The sequence below is a fragment of the Pristiophorus japonicus genome, chromosome 8 (genome assembly GCF_044704955.1).
Source record: "Pristiophorus japonicus isolate sPriJap1 chromosome 8, sPriJap1.hap1, whole genome shotgun sequence".
Classification (NCBI taxonomy): Eukaryota; Metazoa; Chordata; class Chondrichthyes; family Pristiophoridae; genus Pristiophorus; species Pristiophorus japonicus.
The window spans coordinates 91040816-91067451 of NC_091984.1; the positions used below are offsets into that span (position 1 = coordinate 91040816).

Consider the following 26636-nt stretch of genomic DNA (forward strand, 5'->3'; position numbering starts at 1 on the left):
AGTGAAGCAGCGAGGATTAACACTGCTTGAGGAGCAAGGCACTGAGCGCACAAGCTCTTCAGAAGAGGAGGAGGATGAGCAGGAGGAAGCTGCGGTCCAGATCCCACCAACACCTATGCACATTGCTGCCTGGGAGGCCAGGGATAGGCTCATTATGGCCATAATTACTTAACTTTATGCATTGCACCCATGTGGCCGACACATGCTGTGCCGTGTTGGCACCACACCACAGCAACACCATAAAGCATTCCTACAATGACCAAGCCAATCCTCTCACACTGACCACCATTGCTGGTGGTAATGTTATGTCTCAACATTCACTTCACTTCCAAAGGTGCAAATTTGTCCATGACCGGAACGTGGGGAAAATAAAGATTTGTGTGTGTGAGGCTACAGTAATGGAAACGTTACAGAATCACTTAACAAAACACCCAAGTGGCTACCCTTGTAAATCTACTTATGTTTCATCTTTCTCTTACGTGTAATTCTCATCGCCGAGATCATGCAGAAAACAAGCGCAGGCAGCGGAAGGAGCGTGTGGCAAACCAGTCCCACCCACCCTTTCCTTCAACAATTGTCTGTCCCACCTGTGACAGAGACTGTAATTCCCATATTGGACTGTTCAGTCACCCAAGAACTCACTTTTAGAGGGACTGCTTATGATGATGATATGATGACGACTTCTACAAGGTGTTACCCCTGTAGCATCAGCTGAGATAAAGGCAGCCTGCTTACTTCCCTGCTGCGACTGCTTAGACGCTTTTGGCAGATGTGCTCTGGGTTTTGGAACCTCTGATGACCCCACCAAGGTCTGCTCCTCCTTGCTTCTCTCCTTGTTCTTTAAACTTTGTTTGGCATCTTGCATTGTATACCTTGCCTCTCCACTTATGCTTCTCATTAGAACAACACTGTGGGCTCAATGAGTCTATCCGGTGAGTAGCTGAGACAGAAAATGTCCCACATTGGAGTCCCAGTTAGCTGAACTCAGCCCTCATAATAGTCACCATCATCATAGGCAGTCCCTCGAGGCATGAGAATTGGTCTCAGCACCCCTGAATTAGTCACGTGGAGAGAAGGAGTAATTGGCCAGGCTTCCCATCTACCAGAGGGTACCCAGAAAGCCGCAGGAAGGGTGTGATGAAGATTATGTGCAAAAAAAAACTTAATCTTGGATTCCCAGGGCACTACAGTGTAGGAGTGCAACATGATGCATCAATGCACAGTACCAGAGAGTGATGAGTGCAAATTAGATCCCCCACTCCACTGAGTTCACAATCCCGCCTGCACTACTATGGAGATGTTATGAGTAAAGACCACTTCTCACTCACAAGAAGGAAAAAATCAAGTAAAATATATAGTTTAAAAAGATGTAAGTTTTCAGAACTGAAGTGCAGATGTCACAATAAACCTGAACTTCCTTCCTCAGTCAAACCTCCTTCCCCCCCTCCCATTCTGGTTCTGACGTTTCCTTGTGGCTGGTAGCAAACAACTCCTCTGCCTTTTCCTCCCAAGTACAGATTGTGCATTTTCCTGAGGAAGCGTAGGACCAAAAAAGTTGAAGCACAAATATTAATTTAAAATATATTATTTAACAAACATATCTAGACTTGTTTCCAGCAGTATTCATATCTATAGGGTCTTTATTTTCAAGATTATGAAAACAAGTTGATTGTTCATAGCAAATTGTTCACAACAGCGTTGGGTTCAAATACAAGATAAAAATTAGGAGTTGATAGTAATAAGTGACATTGGATAGAACGGTCTCATCCAAACTGCAATACATTTATGGAATTAATTACTTGGGAAGGTCATTGAAGTGAATACTATAAACAGATTCAAGAGACAATTAAATGTGTTTCTGGAGAGAATAGGGATTGAGATTAGAAGGCAGATAGGCGGGGCTAATTAGTCAAAAAAGGTCAGGTTTATTGTGACTTCTGCACTTCAATTCTGAAAACTTACATCTTTTTAAACTAGATATTTTACTCAATTATCACCTTACTAAAGTGGTGCAATTAATGCTTGTGCTAGAAAAGGAACTATCAATCCTTTCCATGTTTCGATACCCATCAAGGCTACAAAGAAAATGTCACTAAATGCGCTATAATTTCTTGAGCTCCAGTATCAGCTGTGGGTGGCACAATGGTACACATTAGTCAATCTAAAAGCATTCTAATTTTTTTCTCACACAGGCTAAAAAATGTGTAACAGAGAGAAGATGGACTTACCTGCACCCAAGAAAAAACTAAATATAGAATAAAATTAAAGGAGCAATTTTAAGACCACACTCAAGTACAATAAGCATATTACCAAGATTTCTCGCTAAAGTAAAGTGGTGCTGCAGTTCAAGGGTCATAAAGTAGATAATAAAATAGGACATATTGGGGAAATATTAAAATAGTCTTTCTTTCTACATTACAACAGTGACTATGCTAAAAGTACATCATTGGCTGTAAAGTGATTTGGAACATCCCAAGGTCGTGAAAGGCGCTATATAAATGCAAGCCCTTTTTCTAATATAAACAAATTTGAATATAATTTGAAAATATAATTACAGATACGTGCACCATTAAGTCAATTTTATAAGATCAAACCTGCGTGTATTAATGATTTCCTGTAATGTTATCCTGTGTATAATAACAATACAAAGATATCAAACAATATAAGCACATTTGATCTTGCCAAATTAATTCTGCTCATAAAATAATTGAACAGTGTGAGAAAGAAAGAACTGGGATTTACAAAGCACATTATCATGTCCTCAGGACGTCCTAAAATAGTTTACATCCAATGAATAACTTTCAAAGCGCAATCACGGTCGTTCCATAGACAAACACGGCAACAATTTTCACACAAACAGCAAAGGAAATTAATAACTTGTAAATGTGTTTGGTACTATTTGTCGAGGGAGGACTGTTGGTCAAGACATACAGGATGAAGCAAAGGTGGGACTATGTACAGGCTGCAGTGCATTACAAAGCACATATCAAGGGGTTGAGCTGATGTCAAACTGCATGATCAAAGCTTAAACAGCTGGTCAATGTCTGCAAACCCCAAGATGTGTCATCTCTTTGACACTTAATCTGTATTATTCTATATAGGATTTACAGGGGGGGGGTTTGCACATTTGAGTAGGGGGAGGAGCAAGTTATTCAGTTTGCTGAGGTTTTAATTGCTGACGCCAGATATCATGACAGACAGCAACAGACAGTTTCATGTCGTGATATGTTACACGGGGGTTGCAGACTCTGTGTGTACTATGTCATTGCGAACGTGCACAATTCAACTTACTGTGGTTGTCCTTGGTGCTACTTCCACTGCAAAAATACTAAGCCCCCGACTGCTGACACAGTTCTTACTCTGCTCATTGTTGACATGAACGATCACTTTACTTTCAGACTGTAAAAGAGTAGGAAAAGCGAGACAAAAACAATTACCAAAAATGAACAAAAATTGCACCGTAATAAACTTGTTTGGATTTCTGGCTTGGTGATAAAAATATCTCGTTTTTGTGGCTATCTACAACCATACAGTATTCTAATCATCCTTCAAGTGCCTCTGAGAAAATTACTCAGTGTAGCTGTTGGGATGCACTAGAAATTATTACTTTGCACTTGCATGACTTACTAGGTCTATATGAATCAATTCTGTGGCTTTAAATAGGAAATTGTGAAATTAATTCAATAGTGTAATGAAAGGATACAGAGACAACATTTGACTTTCTGATGTGCAAAACTTTAATAGGCAGCACATTTTTATAAAAAAAGGTCTTCGTGGCACCATGTAGTGGAGTGATACAGGTTCAAGCCAGCAGTCCACCAATTGCCAAATCTCAGCTCACTGTACAAGGAAAGGGTTTCCACAATGGGATTGTGTCATGTGCCAAGAGCAGCAATGGCAGAGGACTGGAAATAAAATGCCAACCTACCCTTCTGGCCTCAGAGGTATATGGGTCAGAGACGACCCATCAGTAGGGGTTGCCATTCATCTAATTTTGGACCAGACCGTGTTTGGAAACATGTCTGGAAACTTTCCAAGAGTAAGAGTACAATGTTTGACGAAAAAAGGACCCTTTTTCCCATTTACTTGTGTATTTAGCAATGCAAAAGCTCTGGTTTTGAGGCGAAGGTTCTGGATGAATTTTCACCTAGTAAAGGAAAATCGTAAAACTCAGCCCCTGTTCGCTAACCCTATTCTTGCTCATTTGAATAAGTGCCAAGGGATCTATAACATCTATGTGAACAGACAGACAGGACCTCAGATTAACATCTCATCTAAAAGATGCTTATTCTGCTGTTTAGTATGCATGTAAACCTGTACTGTAGCTTTACCAGGTTGGCACCTTATTTTCAGCTATGTCTAGAGCTGCTCCCGGAATGGTGTTCTAAGTTCGTCAGTAAACCAGGGTTGGTCATGTTTTGATGATGATGGAAGAGTGAGAGATATGAAGTAGCATAGTACAACCAATGGATAAGGTCATAGCTCTGCAAACCTACCACACCCAGTCACAAATGATGGTGGACAATTAAGCAATTAATGATAGGAGGCGGCTCAACCATGCCGGAGCCCAACATGTGAATGCAAAAGACAAGGCTGAACATTTGCAATCATCTTCAGCCAGAAATGCTGAGTGGATGATCCTTTTCAGCCTCCTCCTAAGGTCCCCACCATCACAGATGCCAGCTTTCTGCCAATTCGAATCATTCCAAGTACTATGAAGAAATAGCTGAGTGCGCTAGATACAGTTAAGACTATGAGCTCCAAAAGCATCCTGGCTATAGTGTTGTAGTGCTCCAGAACCAACCTTGCCATCACTGCTCACTGATATTCAGTTTAGGTTCTGTCAGGACCATTCAGCTCCAAATCTCATTACAACCTTGGTCCAAACATGAATACAAGAGCAGAATTCATGGCTACAAGAGCGATCTTCACCACCTAGAAGGTCAAGGACAGCTGGTGCATGGGAACACCATCACCTCTAAGTCACACATTATCCCAAATTAGACATATATCGCCCTTCCTTCATCATTGGTGGTCAAAATTCTGGATCTCTACTTAACAGTATTGTGGAAATACCTTCACCACATGGACGACAGTGGTTCAAGAGGAAGCCTCACCTCTTCTCAAGGGTCACTAGGGATGGGCAATAAATGCCGGCCTGGCCAGCGACACACATATCTCGGGAATGAAAAAAAGATGGTGCATCCAATAATGCAGCAGTCCTTCAGTATTGCACTGAAATAGCAGCGTTAATTACGCGCTCAAATCTTAGTGGGGCTTGAATCCATAACCTACTGACTCAGAGGTGAGAGCGTTACCAAATAAGCCAATCTGATTCTTAAAGAGAATGCTATTAGGACACGGGCCTATCATAACATGCAAAGAACAAGTGAAAGATTGCCCTGGATATCAAGGCAGTATTCGATCACGTATGGTACAAGGACCCCAAATCAATGGGGATCAGGGGGCAAACTCTCCCGTTGCTGAAGTCTGACTTGGCACCACCCAGGTAGATGGCTGTAGTTGCAGGAGGCCAATCATCTCAGTCCCAGGACATCGCTTATTTCTTCAGGGCAGCGTCCGAGACCCAACTACATTCAGCTGCTTCATCACTGACCTTCCCTCCATCATAAGATCAGAAGTGGGTCTGTTCGCTGATGATTGCAAATAGAACCGAAGACTGTGCAATGTCTCACATAATGAAGCAATCCATGCCTTCATGTCATAAGACCTGGATAACATCGTGGCCTGGGCTGACGAGTAGCAAGTAACATTCGCAGCACACAAGTTCCAGGCAATGACTACCTTCAATAAGGGAGAGCCTAATCACCTACTCTTGACATTCAAAGCCATTACCATCGCCGAATCGACCACCATCAACATATTGAGGGTCACCATTGACCAGAAACTCAACTGGACCAGCTACATTAATTCTGTGGCTACTAGAGGTCAGTGGCTGAGTATTTTGTGGCATATGGCTCACCTCCTGACTTCCCAAAGTCTCTGCACCAGCTACAAGGCACAAGTCAGGTGTATGATGAAATTCTCTCCACTTGCTGGGATGGGTGCAGCTGCAACAGCTCTCAAGAAGCAAGGACAATCCACTACAAAGCAGTTCACTTCATCTGCTGCCATCCACCAGCTTAAACATCCACTCCCTCCACCACTGACATACGATGGATGCACTGCAGCAAGTGAAGGCTTCTTTGGCAGCACCTCCCAAAACCGCGATCTTCACCACCTAGAAGGACAAGGACAGTAGGTGCATGGGAACACCGTCACCTCTAAGTCACACACTATCGCCCTTCCTAACAGCATTGTGGGAATACCTTCACCACATGGACGACAGTGGTTCAAGAGGAAGCCTCGCCTCCACCTTCTCAAGGGTCACTAGGGATGGGCAATAAATGTCGGCCTGGCTAGCGACGCATATATCTCGAGAATGAAAAAAAGATGGTGCATTCAATAATGCAGCAGTCCTTAATTATGCACTCAAATCTTAGAGTGTGGCTTGAATCCATAACCTATTGACTCAGAGGTGAGAGGGTTACCAAATAAGCCAATCTGATTCTTAAAGAGAATGCTATTAGGATGCGAGCATATCATAACATGCAAAGAAGTGAAAGAACCACGCCACTGTTCTACGTTGTGATGATTGAAATCAGGAGAGCAGAACTACATTCCATCATTCTGTGGTTCAGCATGTTGGAACACCCATGAGTGTGAACCTTGGTCAAGACAGGGTTTGTGTTATGTCTCAAAAAAAGCAACTTGACTGAGTACTGTAGACTTGAGTAAGTGTGACCTTAGTCTCTTTATTCTGACTCCAGAGTGCTGGCACAGCATGGGAGGCCTGCTTATATGCAGTGCTCCCAAGGGATGCTGGGATCCATTGGGACTCCAACAGATGCGTGCTCTGGTGGCGGTAGAATGCTGGTTACAAGGTGTTGCAATCAATAGTACTCTTATTTGCAGGGCGAGACGATCTGGGGCTTTCCGCTCCCTAGTTGATCGTCTTGGTACAAACACAGGTGCAGGTGAGTTGGTTGGGCCTTCGCTTGGCTGTTGCGCAGCTGGCCTTGCTGGGCTGCTGGGGATGATGGGTTCAGCTTCGTGGTCAACCATGATGTCAGTTGCCACTTGTGTGTGTATCGGAGGGTCAAAGTTGGTGGTGTCGTCTTCAGGTTGCTCGTGGCTGTCTGTGAATCGCAGTTTGGTTCGGTCCAAATGCTTTCTGCAAGTTAGTCCATTTGTAAGTTTCACCTCAAACACTCTACTCCCTTCTTTGGCTACAACAGTGCCAGCAAGTCATTTGGGACCATGTCCATAGTTGAGTACAAATACAGGGTCATTGACTTCGATATCGTGTGACAAATTTGCGCAATCATGGTACATGCTTTGTTGATACCACCTGTCCTCGACATGATCATGGAGATCAGGGTGGACTAGAGAGAGCCTTGGAATATTGTGTTCAGTTTTGGTCTCCTAATCTGAGGAAGGACGTTCTTGCTATTGAGGGAGTGCAGCGAAGGTTCACCAGACTAATTCCAGGGATGGCTGGACTGTCCTATGAGGAGAGACTGGATCAACTGAGCTTTTATTCAGTGGAGTTTAGAAGGATGAGAGGGGATCTCATAGAAACGTATAAGATTCTGACGGGACTGGACAGGTTAGATGCGGGAAGAATGTTCCCGATGTTGGGGAAGTCCAGAGCCAGGGGACATAATCTTAGGATAAGGGGTAGGCCATTTAGGACGGAGATGAGGAGAAACGTCTTCATTCAGAGAGTTGTTAACCTATGGAATTCCTTGCCGCAGAGAGTTGTTGATGCCAGTTCATTGGATATATTCAAGAGGGCATTAGATATGGCCCTTATGGCTAAGGGGATCAAGGGGTATGGAGAGAAAGCAGGAAAGGGGTACTGAGGGAATGATCAGCCATGATCTGATTGAATGGCGGTGAAGGCTCGAAGGGCCGAATGGCCTACTCCTGCACCTATTTTCTATGTTTCTATGTTTCTGTGTTTTGAGTGCCCTTTTCATGAGCAGTTCGGCAGGGGGAACCCCAGTGAGCAAGTGGGGTCTTGTGCGGTAGCTGAGCAGGACTCGTGACAGGCGGGTCTACAGGGAGCCTTCCGACACGCGTTTCAAGCTTTGCTTGATGGTTTGGACTGCCCGTTCTACCTGGCCGTTAGATGCGGGCTTGAACAGGACAGATGTGACGTGCTTGATCCCATTGCGGGTCATGAATTCCTTGAATTCAGCGCTGGTGAAGCACAGTCCATTGTCGCTGACAAGGACATCAGGCAGGCCGTGTGTGGCAAACATGGCTCATAGGTTTTCGATGGTGGCAGTGGACGTGCTTACAAACATTATTACACAGTCAATCCATTTTGAATAAGCATCCACAATAACCAAAAACATTTTGTCTAGAAACGGGCCAGCGAAGTCAACGTGAATCCTAGCCCACAGTTTGGAGGGCCATGACCACAAACTTAGCCGTGCCTCCCTGGGTGCTTTGCTTAGTTGGGAGCAAGTGTTGCATTGGCGCACGCAAGACTCCAAATCTGAGTTGAAGCCGGGCCACCACACATGGGATCTGGCTATAGCTTTCATCATTACTAGCCTGGGTGGGTACTGTGTAGGTCGCGTATGAACGTATCCCTGCCTTTCTTAGGCAAATCCACGCCATTACCCCACAAAAGAAAGTCCACCTGTACAGACATTTCGTCTTTGTGCCGCTGGAACGGCTTGATCTCTTCATGCATCTCCGCTGGGACGCTGAACCAGCTCCCATGGAGGACACAGTTTTTTTTTTTACAAGGGACAGTGAAGGATCCTGGCAGGTTTATGTCCTGATTTGGCAGGCCGTAACGGTGACTTTTCGTTTCTAAATGCATCCATCACCAAGAGCACGTCTGCAGATTGTGCCATTTCCACCCCGGTGGTGGGCAATGGTAGCTGACAGAGCATCAGCGCAGTTCTCTGTGCCTGGCCTATGGCGAATTACATAGTTATATGCAGACGTGAGAGCCCATCTTTGGATGCGAGCAGAGGCATTGGTATTAATCCCTTTGCTCTCTGAGAATAGCGATATGAGCAGCTTATGGTCAGTTTCTAACTTGAACTTAAGCCCAAACAGATACTGGTGCATTTTTTTCACCCCGTAAACACATGCCAGGGCTTCTTTTTCAATCATGCTGTAGGCCCTTTTGGCCTTGGACAAATTCTGGACGCATAAGCGACCGGTTGCAACTTTCCCGATTCATTTGTCTGTTGTAATACACACCCGATCCCGTACGAAGACGCATCGCAAGCTAGCACTAAACGTTTACATGGGTCATACAGAACAAGCAGTTTGTTGGAACATAACAGATTTCTGGCTTTCTTAAAAGCAGTCTCTTGTGATTTCCCCCATACCCAGTCATCTCCCTTGCGTAGCAACACATGTAGAGGTTCTAGCAAGGTACTTAACCCGGGTAGGAAATTACCAAAATAATTAGGGAGTCCCAGGAATGACAGCAGCTCCGACACATTCTGTGGTCTCGGCGCATGCTTCATGGCCTCCGTCTTGGCATCAGTGGGTCTGATGCCGTCTGCCGCTATTCTTCTTCCGAAGAACTCAACCTCTGGCGCCAGGAAAACACACTTTGAGCTTTTCAACCCGAGTCCCACACAATCTAGCCAACTTAGAACCTCTTCCAGGTTCTGCAAGTGTTCGATAGTGTCCCGACCTGTGATCAATGTGTCGTCCTGGAAAACCACGGTGCGCGGAACCGGCTTTAGCAGGCTCTCCATGTTCCTTTGAAAAATAGCCGTGGCAGATGGAATCCCAAACCGGCATCTATTGTAGATGAACAGACCTTTGTGCGTGTTGATGCAGGTGAGGCCTTTCGAAGATTCCGCCAGCTCCTGCATCATGTAGGCCGAGGTCAGGTCCAACTTGGTGAACGTTTCCCCTCCTGCCAGTGTCACAAATAGGTCGTCTGCCTTGGGTAGTGGGTAATGGTCCTGCAGCGAAAAACGGTTAATCATTACTTTATAGTCCCCACAAATTCTGACCGTGCCATCGCCTTGGAGAACTGGAACAATCGGACTGGCCCACTCATTGAACTCAACTGGTGCGATGATGCCCTCTCGTTGCAGCCTGTCCAGCTCGATCTCCACTTTCTCTCGCACCAAATACGGCACCGCATGTGCCTTGTGGTGGATGGGTCGTGTACCAGGAACCAAGTGGATCTGCACTTTCGTCCCAGAGAAATTTCTGATGCCTGGCTCAAACGACGACAGGAACTTGCTCAAAACCTGGGCACGAGGCGCTGTCGACGGACGGAAGCGCTCGGATGTCGTCCCAATTCCAGCGTATTTTTCCCAGCCAACTTCTGCCGAACAGTGTGGGGCCATCTCCTGGTACAATCCATAGTGGTAGTTTGTGCACCGCTCCATCATAGGAGACTTTTACTGTTGCACTACCAATTACAGGGATCAGCTCTTTAGTGTAAGTTCTCAGCTTGGTATGAATAGGGCTCTGCTTGGGCCTTTGTGCCTTGTTGCACCACAGCTTCTCGAAGACCTTTTTGCTCATGATGGACTGACTCACACCCATGTCCAATTCAATGGATACTGGAATTCCGTTCAGTTCAACTTTTAACATGATCGGTGGACATTTCGTGGTGAAGGTGTGTGTATCCCATACACTTCTGCCTCCTCAGTTCAAGTCTCTAGTTCAGTTTGATTCACCATGGATCGGTGTTCCTCTGCAACGTGGTGGTTTTCAGGGTTTGCAGCTCGTCTGCACATTCGCTGGAGGTGCCCCATTGTTCCACAGCCTTTGCACGTATAGTGTTTGAAGCGGCATTGATAGGCTTGATGATCACCTCCGCAGCGCCAACAAGGTGTTAATTGCCTCGCATTCACACTTGATGGCAGACGCTGAGTCATCTGAGGTCGTGCAGCTGCAGGCGTGTACGTTCTGCCATATGCATTCCTGCCTGAAAACGACGTTACTTTGTGTGCAGTACTTGCCGATGCATCTTTATGCTACAAAATTTGTTTGGTGTTATCGCTATGGCTTTGCTCAGGTTCGGTGTTTCAACAGTCAATAGTTTGCGAAGGATAATCTCATGGCCAATGCCAAGCACAAAAAAGTCTCTCAGCATTTGCTCCAGGAATCCATCGAATTCGCAATGTCCTGCAAGGCTCCTTACTCGCCACTTTCTGGCCTTCAGACTGTTGACATGTATAAAATCGATACCTTGCCATCAGAACGCTCTCCTTCGGATTTAGGTGCTCCCGGACCAGCGTACACAGTTCTTCATACGATTTGGTTGTTGGTTTCACCGGAGCAAGAAGATTCTTCATGAGGCCATAGGTTGTTGCCCCGCAGACGGTGAGGATTGCCCTTCATTTGGCAGCGTTCTCATTCCCTTCCAGCTCGTTGGCTACGAAGTATTGGTCAAGTCGCTCCACGAAGGCTTCCCAATCGTCACCTTCTGAGAATTTCTCTAGGATACCAACAGTTCTCTGCATTTTCCTGTGATGGTTTGTTATCTATTACTTGTCACCAGTTGTTATGTCTCAAATAAAGCAATGTGACCGAGTACTGTAGACTTGAGTGAGTGTGACCTCAGTCTCTTTATTCTGACTCGAGTGCCGACACAGCATGGGAGGCCTGCTTATATGCAGTGCTTCCAAGGGATGCTCGGATCTCTTGGGACTCCAACAGATGCGCCCTCTGGTGGCAGCAGAATGCTGGTTACAAGGTGTTGCATACATAATAGCTTGGGACTGTGGTCACTCAAAAAAAAATGAACACTGATTTAAGGTTTCTATTATTTCAATCTGAATTAAATACTGACAAAATATACGGAGGTTACAAACTATAAAGGAGTCATAAAATAATCAAATAAAATATGATAACAATACATACTTTATTTTCAATGACTGACGTGATTCGTGTTTCGGTCTTGTAGCTGTGAATCACCAGAGTGTTGTAATCCTTCATGGCTTTTGCTTCTCCTTTACTTATGACAGATCTGCAGATAGCTGAATTGAGGAGGCTTCCACCCACTTCCAGACTGATAGGTGTCAGCTTAAGTTTGCAGTTCTCTGCATAGATATTAACAACAAAAGGACAAGCCTATACACACAAAAGAATGCACATTTTAATGAGGGATTAGATTTCTGAAAACACCAGTACTTAGAAGTCGATAAACAACAATTTGCATTTTTTCAGTGCCTTTAATGTAGGAAAAAGACCTGAAGGCTCTTCACAGACCCTTAATCAGACAAAAAGTGAGACTGAGCCAAAGGAGGTGTTATTGAGAGGGCTGACTAAAAGCTTAGGCAGAGGTAGGTGTCAAGGAGGTTCTTAAAGGAGGAACAAGAGATTAGGAAGGGAATTCCAGCATTTAGGGCCGAAATGGCTGAAGGCACGGCCGCCAAAGATGGGGTGAAGGAAGTGGGGGAAGGGTTTTGGAGAGGAAAGGGAGGTTGGAAATGGGGTTGCAGTCTGCAAGGACACAGGGATGGAGGGTGGATTTTTGAGGGGGTGATAATGTGAGTTGCAAACAGTGTAATCACTAGCATTTCAGTTAAACATAGTGACTGGTGTGTAAAATATTCATATCAAATATGCATTTAAACTTTAAATAAATAACCAGCATTACAATTATATTTTGTCATTCCAGTTGTAGTTTGTGTTTGGAAAGAGAACTTGGAGCTGAGAGTGAAACACTGTGGTTTCAGATCTGCCACCACCAGTGGCAGTAGTGGTAGTAAATTGAAGTGTTGAATTAAGAATAGAACACAAACACATCATGATCCTAAATACATTTTGAGAATAATTTTTCCTATTGCACATTAAACCTAGTGACAATACTGAATTGCAATCACATTTAAAAGGGCTGTTTACTCCTGAACTTCATGGAGCAAAATCTAAAATGTTTGTCCTGGGAAGCATATATATCTTGAAATCTTGCACATTTACACACTTTCCTTCCTATAAGTAGTTAATGGCTTATTGCGATCAGTCAAAATAAACATAAAAACATAAATACCATACCTCATGCATTTCCAGTGCTTTGCTGTAACCCATTGATTCAAGTGTCACCCAGAGGTCTCTTGGATCACCTTCCCGATCATTAGCTTCCATCAGGTTCAAGTCCATGAAGCCCTGACGTGTCAGCTCGTTTTTCTTTGTATCAAAATTTTCTGTGCAGAATGTGGAAGTATGAAGTAAAGGTATATTTAAGGATGCATGTAAGGATTTGAAAAGCATGGTCATCCCGACTACTGTTGTGCACCTTCCAGTGGTCAGTTCAAAGAGGCATTGGCAAAGGTGTTGGTAGCAGGAGACCTGCCTAACCTCTTGGCCACAGCCAATGTATAACCCAGTGTCACATGCATGTGGTTTGAAGAGAGGCAGCAGTAACAACAGAGGCATTCATATTCATTCATAATCTTAAAACAAAATCTCTATTAAATATCCTCTTAGCCTTCTCTGATCCCGTGGAAATAATTCCAATATTTCAATTCTCTTCTCATAACTAGTTTCCTATCCTTGCATCATCCTGGAATCCATGCTGTATGCTCTCTGTGGCTTTAATGGCCTTTCCATAATGGAACTCCCACAAGTACACAATTGGCCTAACCAATGTTTTGTACAAATGTATCATTGCTCCTTTACTAGTATTCTATGCCCTTATTTATAAAGCTCAAAGTTCTGTTGGCTTTTTTATGTCTTTGTTTACCTGCACTTTTGGGGAATTATGTATTTGCACCTCAAGGTTTCTGTGTTCGTCTATATCCTTCAGTGACTTTCCATGAGTGTATACTCCTATTCCTTGTTTTTCTTCCCAAAGTGTACTACCTCACAATTGTCCACATAAAATTGCATGTTCCACCTGTTTGCTCATTTCACTAACCTGTCTGTGTCTTCCTGAAGTTTTTTTGCAGTCCTTCTCACTGTTTGCCAAATATTCTTTGTGTCATCAACAAATTTAGATATTGCGTACCTATACCCAAATCTATATACACAGAAAACAAAAGTGGATTCAGCACCGATACTTGAGTATAGTTCCAATCCTTCTCCAGTCTGAGCAGTACCCATTTACCATAACTCTTTGTTTTCTCCCAATCAGACAACTTTCTATGTTGCTATATTTCCTTTTATGCCATGCACCTGAATTTTTCCAACAAATCTCTTGGAAGACACTTGGGAGCGAAATTGCACTTCACCCGAAACGGGTCAGATAATTTGAATTAAATGATTATTCTCTGCCCGAGTCCTTGGGGCGGAGAATGTAGCGAAATTGCCCTCTTTTTCTTTTTCAATCTGTAGCAGCAGTGTTTTGGACGGCTGTGGGGCGGATGACGGGCAGTGTCATCAGCGTGATGCTGATGACGTCAGTGCGATGCGGACATGCTGCGTCACATTGACGCATCACAACTTCCGTCCCCTTCAGTTAAAGGGGAGGGTCGCTGCAAGATCTGCAGCCACTTTAGTCATCATCATCATCATAGGCAGAGTCTCGGAATCTAGGAAGACTTGCTTCCATTCCTGAAGTGAGTTCTTTGGTGGGACATAGTCCTTGAGGGAAGAGGTGGGTGGGACTGATTTGCCGCATGCTCTTTCCGCTGCCTACGCTTGATTTCTGCATACTCTCGGCGTTGAGGCTCAAGGTGCTCAGCGCCCTCTCGGATGCACTTCCTCCACTTAGGGCGGTCTTGGGCCAGGGACTCCCAGGTATCAGTGGGGATGTCGCACTTTATCAGGGAGGCTTTGAGGGTGTCCTTGTAGCGTTTCCACTGCCCACCTTTGGCTTGTTTGCCGTGAAGGAGCTCAGAGTAGAGCACTTGCTTTGGGAGTCTCGTGTCTGGCATGTGAACTATGTGGCCTGCCCAGTGGAGCTGATCGAGTGTGGTCAGTGCTTCAATGCTGGGGATGTTAGCCTAGATGAGGACGCTGATGTTGGTGCGCCTGTCCTCCCAGGGGATTTGTAGGATCTTGCGAAGACATCGTTGGTGATATTTCTCCAGCAACTTGAGGCGTCTGCTGCATATGGTCCACACAGGAGGGCAGGTATTACTACAGCCCTGTAGACCATGAGCTTGGTGGCAGTTTTGAGGGCCTGGTCTTCAAACACTCTTTTCCTCAGGCGGCCAAAGGCTGCGCTAGCACACTGGACAGTGTTGGATCTCGTCAATGATGTCTGCCCTTGCTGATAGTAGGCTCCCGAGATATGGGAAGTGGTCCACGTTGTCCAGGGCCGCGCCGTGGATCTTGATGACTGGGGGGCAGTGCTGTGCGGTGAGGACAGGCTAGTGGAGGATCTTTGTCTTACGGATGTTTAGCGTTAAGGCCCATGCTTTCGTACGCCTTGGTAAATGCGTTAACTATGTCCTGGAGTTCAGCCCCTATATATGCAGATGCAGGCGTCGTCCGCGTACTGTAGCTCGACGACAGAGGTTGGGGTAGTCTTGGACCTGGCCTGGAGATGACACAGGTTGAACAGGTTCCCACTGGTTCTGTAGTTTACTTCCATTCCAGTAGTGAGCTTGTTGACTGTGAGGTGGAGCATGGTGGCGAGATAGATTGGGAAGAGGGTTGGGGCGATGGCGCACTTTAGTGGCACCCACTGGCCACCAGGGAGGGCTTCGGCCAGGCCAACAGTCCGGCACCCAAGAGTGCCCGGCCGGACCCATGGCCACCATTGTTGGGCCAACTTCAGAGTCGTCCGACAATTAAAATAAAATGGCAGCCGTAGCGGAGCGCCCTCCCCTTTTAAGGACGGATGTGCCGCCCAGCAACTGAACTGCGGTGGCTCTGCTCCAGAGGGGTAATTTCCCTCGCAGGGTGGTAAGGGGTCGGCGCGTGCCCACCATCTACAGCTCTGGGACAATTTCTGATGGGTCGGCCCATCTGCCTGCCCTCGGTTGGAAAGGCCTTACCGCCCCATTACCATCTCTTAAAGGAGGGGGGCTATTTCGGCACCCTTATCTAATGCCTTCTGAAATTCATAAAAAACTACCTCTCCTGCATTACAAAAATAAATTACCGTTATCTAGCCAATGGACTCTGCTTCAAAAACAATTACATTTTTATCAAACTCGACTTGTCCTTAATATATCCATGTTGGTTGTCCTTGATTAACCCATCCACTTATAAATGCTCATTATTTTGTCACAAATTATGGATTCTAAGAGTTTGGTCACAACTGAAGTTAGATTAACTGCTCGAAAGTTACCCGGTTTATCTTTATTTCCCTTCTTGAACAAAAGTGTTGGACTGGCCAGCTCAATAACACAATTTGTATATTTTAAAAATTGTGGCCAGACTCCAGAGTCTCTGCTTTTTCCTCCCATAGGGCCCAAATTTGACCAGTACAGATTTCTGGCGCACTCAGCAGAGGTGCGCCGCTTTTGTAGAACTTCAAGGGCGCCAAGAATCTTCGGGCCAATTTTGGCCAGTCCCCAGCCTCTCCTCCATGGTGGCATAGCTTGGCAACTGGAGTCGGGGGCGGAGCCAGGTCCCGGCACTGCACATGCGCGCTAGAGTGTGCGTGCATATGCAGTAGCTCCTAGCCTCCAGAATCTGAGTGTGTGTGATGCAGGCTGTGTGGGAGGGGCTGACGCTCACCGTCCCTATCCCGGGCAGAGTGGCCTGCCGCACAGGCCGGCCGCTGCCTTCCCGCGCTGAGGGCTACGAGAAACAGGTTGGTGGGGGGGGGGGATGGAAGAGTTTTGATCCGGTGGGGGTGGGGCGGGGCAGCCCTGCAATGTGCTAGCATGCTTGGGGCTGATCATCGCGGGTCGCGGCTGCCGTCGGCGACGAGGGGCATCAATTTCATGCAGAACTTGCAGCATTTAAGGGAGGGAAGGTTCCCTTGTATTGCTACCACCCCTCTTGCTGGCTTTAGCGCTCCAAGGGAAGTGGGAGCTGAAAGACACAAAGCCACAGCAACCCAGATATGACAAATAGTGGACGGAGGAAAACCCAAACAACCAAAAAGATTAAACATGAGTAGAAGGTATCCTCAACCCGACTGGAGTCTGTACTGGACCACAGGAGAACGGCTACACTGCTGGCTGCGAGGCTCCTGCACCTAGGCCTGGCCGAAGGACATTGCCGGTGCGTGCTCCAGTCGGGAAGGTAAGACTCTTTATTAATTATTACTTGATTTATTTTACATTTTTTATTATTTATTGAATGTTATGGTTTATATGATTCTTTATTAATTAAAGTGATGTGTTTAATGCTTTAGTGTTTAATGCTTCCCACCAGTGTCTCTGGCTACCTGTGCTGAACTCTTAACTCACCGCAGGGTTTTTCAAAACGTACAAAAGTGGATATTTACTCTGGTCTAAGTTAGTTTGGAGTAAGTTTTAACTGTCTAAACTTGCATAAATGGCCAAAACAGGGGTAAGTGTTTGGTTATGCCCCATTTTGAAAAAAAAACCTGAACTAAAAAAAAACTAATTAACTCAATTATACTGGAGCAACTTAAATGTGGAGAATTGAGATTTTTAAGTTACTCTAAAAAAAAAAATGGAGCAACTCATGGGGAAATTTGGGCCCATAAGAACTACACTGAAGTTTTCTAAATCTTTGTGTAAAGATGAAGATTTGTTTCACTCTTTGGGATTATTGGTTTTAAGAATAATTTGAGTCAAGGTATTAAGTATATCTCTCCATCAATATCTGAAAGCAACCAAAACACTCAATGAGAAGACCAACATATAAGACCAAGTCTTTTTAGATTCAGAGTTAGGTTATAAAACTTTCAAAATTCTGTTATTGTTCACAATGAATCATTTAACACTAAATTTAAATACGGAAATATCTTGTGTTAAGTTCTTTCGCAGCTTTTCTTGCTTGTACATCAGAAAAGATTCTGCTCATATTTGCAGCACCATCAATTCCCTGTCCTCGTAGTTTTGATAGTTCCAGACCTTTTGTCTTCAAAAAAAACCTGATGATATCACTTTCAAGATTAGCGTCTGATTGATCATGTACTTCATGAAATCCTAAAAAACTCATTAATACTTATTTTGGCAGGGCTGTTTTTTTTTCATTTTTTTCCATGTGGCTTAGTAAAATGGAGGATTGTTGATACTATTAGAAATACTTTCTGTAACCTAGTCTGATAGCTCGTCTGAAATCTTAGGCTGAATTATATTACTGAGCTGTTGACTTCTTTCGGAGATCTTCAACATCAAATTTTGGCAACTTTGCAATTTTTCCCCAGTCTCCTTTTGTTTCTTGCGCTTAGCAGCTCCACTCAGTTGTTTCAACATTTTTGAAACGGTGCATACATTTCTAGCAATAGAAACAAATATAATGATCACTGAGTCATGAGTCTTACAACGAGCATAACACAAAATGCAGGAAGTTGTCAGGAGAGGAGCGGGGGGGGCTAGGAAAGTGAAGTGTCTCCCTCGACAGTATATCAAGCCTATTCTCTTCGAGACTTGCCTCATATGATTGGATCAGATCATCATGTTCCACCAGAGTAAGGAGAAAATTTCCAAATAAGCCCAGGATACAGGTGCATATTCCCAATAACGTATTGGGCCTCCGTAAACCAATGGGCCCTGGTTTGACTGGACCAGTTGCATCACTGTAGTTTTATGCCACTGCTCTACGCATCTTATATTTGACGGTTTTTCACTGCTGATCTGTCACCCATTTGTTAACATTTCTGCTCTGATTTGAGTCAGATCACTTCTTATCTTGCTGAACCTTTAACTTTTCATTATTATTTTCTATATTTACACTGAACACAACTATTTTGCAGTCTCTATTCACCAAGTGTTCTCTTACTCTCATCAGTTTTATTTGACCTATTTAATTTCCCAGAACTAAAATCAAGCAATGTTTCATTCCTTGTGTCAGCCATGGCTTAGTGGTAGCACTCCCATCTCTGAATCAGAAGATCATGGGTTTCCACTACAGAGAATTGAGCACAAAATCTAGGCTCACACTCCTGAGGTACAATACTGAGGGAGTGCTACATCGCTAGAGGTGCTGTCTTTCAGATGTGACATTATACTGAAGCCATGCCTGCCCTCTCAGGTGGACACTAGTTTGAAGAAGAGTAGGGGAGTTACCCCTGTGTCCTAGCCAATATTTATCCCACAATCGCTAAAATAGATAATTTGGTCATTGTTACATATGTATTTTTGGGTCCTTGCTGTGTACAAATTGGCTGCTGCATTTCCTACAATAGTGACTACACATCAAAAAAAACTCATTGACTATAAAAAGTGCTTTGGGATGTCCAGAGATCTTGAAAGGTGCTATACAAGTATAACAATTTCTTGTTGAACCACAAAAATGATATCGGAAGTCATTTAAAAAGAATTTCTTCCCACTTTGATCACATGCGTTATCTTTATGCTAGAACATCTTGGAATAGTTAAAACCACCAATATTATGCATATCTCTGAACTGTCTGTCATTTTCCATTTCTTTCCCATCTCCAATATTTGGTGGCTTGTAACGCAGGGCAATTTTGTACCTGTTACTGCTGGTTGCAATAAGCCTGGCTTTTATTGAATATTTTTAGTCAAACTTACAGCTGTGCATCCATTACATCAAATAATATAATTTCCTTAATAAGAGTAATATATCTATTTAACCATTATCTACTGACATGTTATAACATAATAGGATAAAAAGAATCAGAGAATAAAGTGTTTGACTACAACTGATCTGTTGGGGGTTTGGGATAGAACTTGGAGCCAAATAGCTCAGTATTACTTGCATGATAGAATTCACTTCCAAAGTATCTCCCTCTGGATCTTCTTTTTGTCTAAGCACACAGTGTTTCACATCATTATCGTATGGTATTCTTTTTCTGCATCACTTGATATTCATTTTCATTTTCACTTGAGAAGCCTAGCTCTCCAAGATTCAATTTTGGATCCTGTAATTATTGGTTACGATCAATGTTATGTGTCCATAACTAAACTATAATTATCCTTTCAAATTAACACAGGAATGCATTTAAAACCAGCAACATCGCTTCTGGGCATCATAATACAATTGCTTTCAAGATTCAGCAAATTCTACCTTCATATATTTAAACTCGAAATTCCCTTGATCAAATTTATCAAAACAGAGGACACATTTTTGAAGGTTTAACGTACTGCAAATGCAAATGTTATTTATACTAAATTATTTCCCGCACTGCTAGATACTGTAATCGAAAAAACTAGAGTAATCCTTGAAGCACTATGAAATTGCCTCTTTGGGTGATTGTTTTCTCCATTGCTTCTGAAATTTATTTCTGATGTCAATCGGGGTAAAGTAGAGCACTCTTAAAATCCACAGCTCCCATTACAGTGCGTGAGTTACAGAAGAACTCTTATTTTCCTAATAATCTTTGTTCTTATGCCAATATTTCTTCAATTTTTATCCCCATTTATATCTTTTAGTAATTTTCCACCAGATATAATTAAACAAATACTTTAGGTTGAAATCCCACGAAAATGAACAAGCAAGATTAATTTTGATGCTTCTGGTTTGCAGCTATGCTTACAGTGGCATATTGTAATTAGAAATTCAGGAAAATTTGGAGCAAGTTAGCAACGGTGAGATCGGCATGCAAAATGGCAAAAATTATGGCGCACATCACTATTCAAGCCATTACAGGAAATTCTGGGTCAATATTATACTTCTTCATAGCTTTTAATGCTTCTAACTGTCCAGTTTTAATTTGAATATTTTCTGCATTCACATACATACCAATCAATCATGACTCAAATTTTTTGGGAACATTGATCCTTACTCTATTTCTTGGTTTTATCATTTAATTTTTTTGTTATCCTTTGCCCTATCTACAATGCTGTTTTTAAATCGCTCACTTTCTCATAGGCTATTTCCTTCTCGTTCTCCTCTGAGAATACTTTTGCACTATAATCAGTTAAGCTTTCTTCCTCTATTCCAACAGCTTTATTAATGCTGCGCTCCCACTCTGGTCTCAAACCTACATTTTCCCTACCCTCGCCCTGTTTACTGCCTCTTCCTCAAGGATATTTGTGTAATTTTGATTCCAGTGAAGGCTGTCCTGTCAGTATAACTTACCCATGCTATAATTGCTCTAATGCCCCAAGAATGTGACCCCTTCTCTTCTGCAACCATACATTAACTTTCTTAATCTTCCTGGGCCTCCCGGCTGGACCTCCTGTGGCGACTCGATGTGACCTGGGCCTCCGGGTTGGATCTCCTGCGGCGACTCGGCGCGACCTGGGCCTCCCGGCTGGAACCCTGCGGCGACTAGGTGGCTGGACCTAGCTATCGGGCCTCCACCTCCTCCACCATCTGGACCTTTCCTTCCCCACTGATGGCCTGGCCTCCTCTCCTCCTCCTGCATATGGTGAGTACAATGGCTGTGACCCCCCGCCCCCCCCCCCATTCTGAACCCCACCTACCATCAAGGGCGCTACCCAGTGCCGAGCCTGCAGCCAACATCTCGCCATAGGCAACTAGGCCCATACAGCAGTGCCTGGTCTCCAGTCATCTTGGACCCCCTTGCAACTGGACCAAGACTTAGCCCTTGTGGTAGCCAGTGTGCAACGACCACCCCACATTAAAAGAAATCATGCACAGGCATCTTGCACTCCACGAACATGAAGTTCAGGACCTGGAACGTCAGGACCCTCATGGACAACGCCAACAGTGACAGACCAGAATGCCACACTGCCATAGTTGCCCGGGAACTTAAGACACTTTGATATCGACATCGCCGTCCTAAGCAAGACCCGGTGGGCAGGGGAAGGCCAGCTCAAGGAACAAGGTGGAGGTTACACCTTCTCCTGGAAAGGGAAACCAGAGGCAGAACGCCGCCTCCACGGATTCGGCTTCGCCATCACAAACAAGCTGGTCGACCGCCTCAAAGACACCCCCTGCGGGGCTAACGAACTCCTCATGATGCTTCAACTCACCCTATCCCGGAACCGGTGCGCCACAGTCATCAGTGCTTACACCCCAATACTTGATGCAACAAATGAGGGCAAAAAGGGTTTTTACTCCAACCTCGAAAAATCCCCGACCTGCGTCCCCACGGGCGACAAACTGATGAACCTCGGCGACTTCAACGCCAGGGTTGGAAAGGACACAGACCTCTGGGGAGGCGTGATTGACAGAGAGGGGATAGCAAAAGCCAACTCCAGCATTACCCTACTCCTGACAAAATGTCTAGAGCATGAACTGGTCATCACCAACACCTTGTTCCGACATAGGGACAAATACAAGTTATCATGGCAACACCTTCGCTCCAAACACTAGCACCTGCTCGACTATGTCATCGTGCAAGCCAGGGATCGCAAGGATGTGCGCATCACCCGTGCCATGACAGGAGCTGATGACTGCTGGATGGACCACTGCCTAATTCGATCCATCATTGACATCAACATAGCCCCAAAGCCAAGGGGGCAGCAGAAGCAGTGTCGCAAAAAAGTCAATGCCGGGGCACTGACGGACCCAGCTAAGAGAGCCCTTTACAGTCAGCGCCCCACAGCTAACCTGGCGTGCCTTGATGACCCCGAGATGCAGAATGCCCAACAGCGCTTGGTCTGCCCTCCAGGCCTCCATAACCAGTGCCTGCAAAGAGACGCTCGGTCACTCAATCAGGAAACACCAGAACTGGTTTAATGAGAATGATCAGGAGATTCAAGAGCTAATAGATTGCAAGCGCAGGGCATTTCTAGCCTTAAACAGCAGCCCAACTCGGGAGCAGCAAAGCAGCATTATAAACGGCAAAAGGCTAAGGTCCAACAAAAAACACGGGACCTAAAGAACAGGTGGTAGATGGAGAAAGCACAGATACAGCAGCTAGCCGACAGCCATGATGTGCGAGGATTCTTCATCGCAGTCAAGGCCATATACAGTCCAAACACACAAGGCCCCACCCCGCTGCTAGCCAAGAACGGGGAATCACTCATCAAGGACACCGAGGCAGTCAGGGCCCGCTGGAGGGAGCACTTCGAACATCTCCTCAATCGAGACTCTGCCTTTGACTTGAGTGTTCTCGACTCCATTCCGCAGCATGCCACCCGCCACCAACTCAGTGAGACCTCAACACTACATAAGGTAGAAAAAGCCATAAGACAGCAAAAAAACAACAAGGCTACGGGAGAGGATGGAATCCCTGCTGAAGTATGGCGGAGAGGCACTATTGGTGCGAATACACAACCTCATCTCTCTTATCTGAAGGGAGGAGAGCATCCCGGGAGATCTCCGAGATGCAGTGATCGTGACCATCTTTTAAAAAGGGGACAAGTCCGACTGCGGCATTTACAGAGAAATCTCCCTGCTATCAGCCACTGGGAAAGTCGTCACTGGAGTCCTCCTCGACTGCCTTCTCCCCGTGGCTGAGGAGCTCATCCCGGAGTCGCAGTGCGGATTTCGTCCCCTCCGGGGCACAACGGACATGATTTTTGCAGCGCGACAGCTGCAGGAAAAATGCAAGAAACAGCGCCAACCCTTATACATGGCCTTCTTCGACCTTACAAAGGCCTTTGACACTGTCAACCGCAAGGGTCTATGGAGTGTCCTCTTCCATTTCGGATGCCTCCAAAAGTACGTCACCATCCTCCACCTGCTCCACGATGACATTCAGGCCATGATCCTCACCAACAGATCCATCACAGACCCAATCCACATCTGGACCGGGGTCAAGCAGGGCTGCGTCATCGCCCCAGCCCTCTTCTCAATCTTTCTCGCTGCCATGCTCCACCTCACAGTTGACAAGCTCCCCGCTGGAGTGGAACTAAACTACAGAACCAGTGCAAAGCTGTTCAACCTTCGCTGTCTCCAGGGCATGTCCAAGGCTACTCCAACCTCTGTCGTCGAGCTACAGTACGCGGTCAATGCCTGCGTCTGTGCACATACAGAGGCTGAACTCCAGGACATAGGTGATGTATTTATCGAGGCGTATAAAAGCATGGGCCTTACGCTAAACATCAGTGAGACAAAGGTCCTCCACCAGCCCGTCCTGCCCATACAGCACTGCCCCCCAGACATCAAGATCCACGGGGCGGCCCTGTACAACGTGGACCACTTCCCTTATCTCGGGACCCTCCTATCAACAAGAGCAGGCATTGACGACGAGATCCAATGCCGCCTCCAGTGCACCAGTGCAGCCTTTGGCCACCTGAGGAAAAGAGTGTTTGAAGACCAGGCCCTCAAAACTGTCACCAAGCTCATGGTCTACAGGGCCGTGGACCATGTACAGTAGACACCTTAAGTCGCTGGAGAAATATCAGCGATGTCTCCGCAAGATCCTACAAATCCCCTGGGAGGACAGACGCACCAACATTAGCGTCCTCGTCCAGGCCAACATCCCCAGCATTGAAGCACTGACCACACTTGATCAGCTCCGCTGGGCAGGTCACATAGTTCGCATGCCAGACACGAGACTCCCAAAGCAAGCGCTCTACTCGGAACTCGTCCACGGCAAACGAACCAAAGGTGGGCAGAGGAAATGTTACAATGACACCCTCAAAGCCTCCCTGTTAAAGTGCGACATCCCCACGAACACCTGGGAGTCCCTGGCCAAAGACTGTCCGAAGTGGAGGAAGTGCATCCGGGAGGGTGCTGAGCTCCTCAAGTATCGTCGCCAACAGCATGCAGACATCAACCCTTCCCCTCAACCACTGTCTGCCCCACCTGTGACAGAGACTGTGGTTCTCGTATTGGACTGTACAGCCACCTAAAAACTCATGCTAAGAGTGGAAGCAAGTCTTCCTCGATTCCGAGGGACTGCCTATGATGATTATGATGATGAGTAATCTTCCTTAAACTGTCCAGGCCACGGCACAGAAAGTAATCCTGAAAGCAGCATCACCCTAGAGATCTTGTTTTTCAATTTAGTGCTAAACTCCCTAGACAAGACCTCAAATACATTTATTCATCCCATTGGTTCCAATAAGGACCACATGCTTTGGCTACTCACCCTCCCTCTCCAGAAGATTTTCCACCAGTTCTGTGATGTCCTTCACTCTAGCACCATGGAAGCAACATACCATTCGGGAGTTCTGGTTACAACTGCAAAATTTTTAAAAAACAACCTATCTCCCTGACGATAGAATCTCTCATTACTACCCCTCTCCTATTTTTTGTTGCTTACCTGCTCATCTCTGAGTAGTCCCTTGATCTATGGTGCTGCAATGTTGCTCAGGACCACTTTATTCAGAGTTACTGTCACTGTCCACCTCATATTTATTTAACAATAACTGTCTATGGGTCAGATCCAGTAACTAGAGTTCCTGGCACATTTAATAGAAACATAGAAAATAGGTGCAGGAGTAGGTCATTTGGCCCTTCGAGCCTGCACCGCCATTCAATGAGTTCATGGCTGAACATGCAACCTCAGTACCCCATTCCTGCTTTCTCGCCATACCCCCCAATCCCCCCAGTAGCAAGGACCACATCTAACTCCCCCCCCCGAACACATCCAGTAAATTGGCCTCAACAACTTTCTGCGGCAGAGAATTCCACAGGTTCACCACTCTCTGGGTGAAGAAGCTTCTCCTCATCTCGGTCCCAAATGGCCCACCCCCCATCCCCAGACTGTGACCCCTGGTTCTGGACTTCCCCAACATTAATAAGAACATAAGAACAGAAGAACATAAGAACATAAGAATTAGGAACAGGAGTAGACCATCTAGCCCCTCGAGCTTGCTCCGCCACCCAACAAGATCACGGATGATCTGGCCGTGGACTCAGCTCCACTTATTTGAGTCCTGTATCACTCTGCTCCTCTGTGGCTGCGTCACCCACTTTGCTCTCTCTACACTATTCCTGTGTCTTGACTGAACATATTCTTCAGATGATCTAGACGCTCCTCATCCTCTCTGCTGCTATAGTGTGGCCAATTGTCTCTGTAGCACTGAGAATCAGATTTCCTACACCGTGCAACTGTGTTGCCCCTCGATACAGTAAGGATCCACAATGGTCGATATGTTACATTACATACATTTTGAGGGTGCTGTGCATTGTCATACCTCAGAGTCTAAGGGTCTAAATTTCCCCAGGAGTTGCTCCTATTTTTTTGGAGCATCTTAAAAATCGCAATTCTCCCCATTTAATTTGCTCCAGTTTAAGTGAGTGAGTTCAGTTTCTTTATAGTTACGTTTTTTTTTCCAAAAGGGGGCGTTACCAACCACTTACGCCTGTTTTGGCCATTTAAGCAAGTTTAGCCAGCGAAAAGTTACTCCAAACGAACTTAGGCCAGCGCATGTATCCACTTTTGTATGCTCAGAAAAACCTTGCGGAGACTTAAGGAAATCAACCGCAGGTAGCCAGAGATGGGGGGGGGGGGGGGAGAGAAGGGAGTGAGAGGATTTTCCAAAGCACTAAACATCTTCACAACAACATTAAAGAAGCATAAGTACATTTAAAGCACCGAACACTAAACAAAGCACAAAAATAAGCATTCAATAATAAAAAATACAAGGAAGCTGAGAGGACATGGACCAATACTTATAAAGCACTAAATAAAACACACAAAATTAATAAGCGATGAATTAACAAATAACAAATAACAAATAGAAGGAACCCTGCAAATAAAGCACCAAGATCAAAGTAATAATCAATCAATCAATAACAAATAAAAATAGAAGTCCAATGTG

At 45.2% G+C, this 26636-nt stretch overlaps 1 protein-coding gene across 1 annotated transcript in view; it reads right to left on the reverse strand.

The window, feature by feature from the left end:
* efcab7 (EF-hand calcium binding domain 7) overlaps window positions 1-26636 on the reverse strand; it is a 126919-nt gene that overhangs the window by 38587 nt on the left and 61696 nt on the right. Inside the window, exons 11-13 of the mRNA XM_070887055.1 lie at window positions 13063-13211; window positions 11929-12138; window positions 3292-3399 (exon numbers count right to left, since the gene is read on the reverse strand). Of these exons, the coding sequence (XP_070743156.1) occupies window positions 3292-3399; window positions 11929-12138; window positions 13063-13211 (467 nt within the window). The remainder of the gene's footprint in view (window positions 1-3291; window positions 3400-11928; window positions 12139-13062; window positions 13212-26636) is intronic.